Genomic DNA, 4,008 nt, shown 5'->3' on the forward strand with positions numbered 1-4,008 from the left:
CGTTCGATCTCAATTGGCTCCTCTACTATGCAACGCGCCGGAAGCAGACCTTCTCTATTCCCGTCCACAGAGTGTTAAAAGCGCTCTAATATATTTGGGGAAAATAATTCTTTACCGCGTGAGAGAACGACAGCAGATCAATTCTACGTTGTTGCAGATATAACAATCGTCATCTCTTTTGTGGTCGTATTCATGCTTAGAGTTCGTTAGAGTAGTTTGTTCTGTGCATTTTCTGAAATCTCGAAGTTGTAATATACAGCAGTTACCGTGTACCTATGTACTTTATCATATAGATGCTTAAACATGTTTTGTTTAGTAGGTACCTGTATGGGTAACTATTTGTCCTAATATATTGTTGGTTCCCCGGCCGATGAACGGTAAAGAATTAATTTTGTCCTTATCGGGCCCTCCCGCAATTGTCAAAAAAAAGTTGTACTAGATTTTTACGAAGGATAGCAATTGAGTAAAAGTCTCTATATTTTTTTTGGTTGTCGTTCTAATATTCTACTTTTATCTGCCCATAGAGTTTGTTTGACTCTTCTAACAGCTAGTTCTGTATTTTATATTCTGAGAGCAATCGTAGTCACAGTTTAAATCAAAGTTTCATCATGTTCATTGGTTTCTTTTTCCCGTTGCATATCAGCCACCCTTACGACGTGGATCTGCAATCCTCCTTCATGAGCAGTCCGTCCTTGTGTAGCTTTTTCTGCTCAAACGGCATCCACGTCCGAGAGAATCGCGAAACCTATGAAATATGTCAACCACTATTACTGGTTCGAGACGATTTGTGCTGAGGTATGTCAATAGATTCATCTTCTTTCATTTGGTGAGCCCAGACAACACACAGTAGTATTGGTTATGCAAAAGCAGAGAGACTCTTTTAATACTTTCTAGGGTCTCTCTACCATTTAAGGTGGTCTTTCCTGGTTCAGCGATTTTGGACCTGGAGCGTTGACGCACTGATAATACAAAGGCCCCGAAGGTTCTGGGGTTGGATCGTCTGATGTGGCGGTATGGGTCTTTCTGCTGCGGCGGTAAAAAGAGAACATGGCACCCGAGCGTGCACTCTGCGAGCGATACCGCCCCTGTGCGTTCCGATTTAGTATACATTCGCCTGAACCTGTGAGTAGGTCACAACTATGGTAGTGAGCGATATATAGAATATTAGAGGATCTTGTTTACCAAGGTATTCTAGGTAAATTGAATCTTGTTCAGCTTTTTTTTTTGACAATCGCCGCGAAGGTATCCAAACATATCTTTATCTCTGTGCTTCATCGCCGCGCTGCGGACCAAAAATATTATTTCTGAGAGCATACATTGGATCTTAACGCATTAACATGGCGCTAATAATCAGACACATCGTTGTTGCTAAGCATTCATGATATGAGCTTGGTATATCGATCTGTTGTTCGTGGTTTCAGAATGGCAGAACTACCTCCGAACCTCACCGAGCCGAATATATCGACCACAGTGAACGTGTGTTATCAGTGCACCGTAGATTATCTGCTGCGTCCTCCAGGTAGAAGATATAGTGCCTCCCATAAGATTTAGTTTCCATCGCCTTAGGAGGCGCTTAAACATCGTCGGACAGTAGGTCTGTTCGCGCCTATCTAGTAGAGGGACTATTGAAGTCAACGTCCTTAAATCAATTCCTTTCAACGGGGTTAACTTTCTACTATTTTCGCGTGTTTGACCCGAGCAACTAATTGGGAAGTATAGGAGTGCTCTTCCTCGGCCATCTGACGACGATAGAACAGATCAACGGGATCGAGCATGATGCTACGACACAGACCACCATGAGTCTAATGTAGCAGTTGTTTCATTGTTACGAAATAAAAATGGCGGTGAAACAATCATCTTTTTTTAACGTGAGCTTTGAAAAACTGTGGGATTTCAGGAATCCATCATGGACTTTTACTGGCACTATTCGAGCAAGGAGCTCATTGATCCCGCAGGAAAGGCCAACTTTTTCAAAGCCATCGGAGTTGCCAGTCAAGTGTTCAACACGCTGTCTGAAGTGATCCAAGGTCCTTGCACACAGAATCAGCAAGCGTTGGCCCATTCCAGGTAGGTAATCAGATTGAAATGGTGAATTTTAATGAGAAGGTCAAATGCTTGCGTCATAATCAGGTTCAAATACCAGCCAAGGCATGGTTGTCCACAAAATTTCAACAGTTGAATTTTTTGTAGAAAAAAAGAGGTTTGATAGAGGGAACTGTAACTGCTTAGGTCTTATTGTCCCGAAATCGAAGCGAGAAGGAAGACAGGATAAGAGAAAGCCAGTCGTTCCGAGAACGAACCTTATCCGTTCAGGATAAAATCCGCCCCGGGCGGGTTATTTGTAGGACATTGTACTTGTATATTGACAAATCATAACTAAATAATAATGGGTAATTCTCACCATCATTCTCATTACACTTCCAGATTGTGGGACGCAGTGGGCGGGTTCCTCTTCTTGTTCTCTCACATGCAAGACAAACTATCCAAGCACTCCAGTCAAGTAGATCTGCTCAAGATTTTGCTCAATCTTCAGAAGGACATGATCACCATGATGCTATCCATGCTTGAAGGTAATAGCTATGTGATATTTTTTCTGCTGCAATGCTGGATTCTTTTTTCTTCTAGAGAGATAACTTCACTGTATAATAGCCAAGGTCTTTAGTGACAGGGCTTCTAGCTTACTTACATTAAAATCACCCAGCCTCAATCCGGATACTAACCACGCGCCACGTTGCTTAACTTTAGTAATCCATGGTGAACTGGTGCATTCAACTTACTATCGCTGCTGGCCCACCAAAAGACTTAGGCCGGCCACTCACTATCAGATAGACCTGACAAGTACGTCCGCTGTCAGATCTACCTGAAAGTGTGGGCGCTCATCAGGTAGACCTGACAGACGGACCTTTTCAGCTGTACCTGTCAGGTCTAACTGATGGTGAGTGACCGGCGTTATCCGTTCTTTCCTCTTCAGGTAACGTGGTAAACGGAACCATCGGAAAGCAAATGGTGGACACCCTGGTAGAGTCTGCAGCCAATGTGGAACTTATCCTCAAATATTTCGATATGTTCCTCAAGCTGAAAGATCTTACGAGTAGTGCGAGCTTCATGGAGATTGATATCAACAACGAGGGATGGGTGTATCCGAAGGACTTCAAGGAGAAAATGGAACAGCAGAAGAGTTATACCCCGTGAGTATTTTTTTTTTATTATTATTTATTTTTTTTTTCTCAATAAAATTTATATGTTTAAAAATTGATTTATTGAATAAATCAATTTTTAAACATATACAATTTATTACTCTCTCTATTGATGATTTTACTCCTTGTCTAAACTGTAGACATAGTTGACATGTGGTAGCATATGTCTGGCTTGGGGACGTTAAACAGAGAGTAGACTAGTGTCTACCTGTCGGCCTATAAACAGGGAGGAGAACAGCAAACCCTAACCAGCCTAGCTAGCTGGCAGTTTTCTAAGGATTCTCTCTGCTTTTAAAGAACAAGCACAAGTCCTCACGATGCGATGGTTGACTGCGGTTCAGGACGAGCCAATTAAACACGAACTTTATGCTAAACAGTTAAGCTTCATTCCCGAAATAGCTGACTTTCTCCTATCCTGTCCTCCTTCTCTCTTCGATTTCGGGACGATAAGACGTCCGTTGTTACAGTTCCCTTTATCAAACCTCTTGTTTTAAATTCAATCAAGGTGTTTTATTTTGTACATATTTTGTACCAAATACATAAGACCTTGTGTAGACTGCGGGAGTAAAGGGACTTTTCAGTCTCATTCTGGCAGTATAGATAGGGTGTATTCTAAATATTTTTTTTTTCTTCCAGGGAGGACATAGAATTCATGCTTGCTTGCTGCGAGACGAACCACGACGGTAAGATCGACTATGTAGGGTTCACAGATCGATTCCACGAACCGGCGAAGGAAATCGGATTCAATTTAGCCGTCCTTCTGACCAATCTATCCGAACATATGCCGAATGAACCGCGCCTGGCCCGGTTT

General features: G+C 42.2%; 1 protein-coding gene across 1 annotated transcript in view; it reads left to right on the plus strand.

Annotated features, from left to right (window-relative positions):
- The window catches only part of LOC103523260 (ryanodine receptor-like), a gene marked incomplete at both ends in the record, with an annotated part of 10,208 nt that extends 6,203 nt beyond the window's left edge, over nt 1-4,005 (plus strand). The window contains 5 exons of the mRNA XM_017449189.1: nt 1,422-1,533; nt 1,898-2,067; nt 2,425-2,570; nt 2,972-3,188; nt 3,834-4,005. Of these exons, the coding sequence (XP_017304678.1) occupies nt 1,422-1,533; nt 1,898-2,067; nt 2,425-2,570; nt 2,972-3,188; nt 3,834-4,005 (817 nt within the window). The remainder of the gene's footprint in view (nt 1-1,421; nt 1,534-1,897; nt 2,068-2,424; nt 2,571-2,971; nt 3,189-3,833) is intronic.
- Between the last annotated feature and the right edge of the window lie 3 nt (nt 4,006-4,008).

Source organism: Diaphorina citri, unplaced genomic scaffold (genome assembly GCF_000475195.1).
Source record: "Diaphorina citri unplaced genomic scaffold, Diaci psyllid genome assembly version 1.1 scaffold18379, whole genome shotgun sequence".
Taxonomy (NCBI): Eukaryota; Metazoa; Arthropoda; class Insecta; order Hemiptera; family Psyllidae; genus Diaphorina; species Diaphorina citri.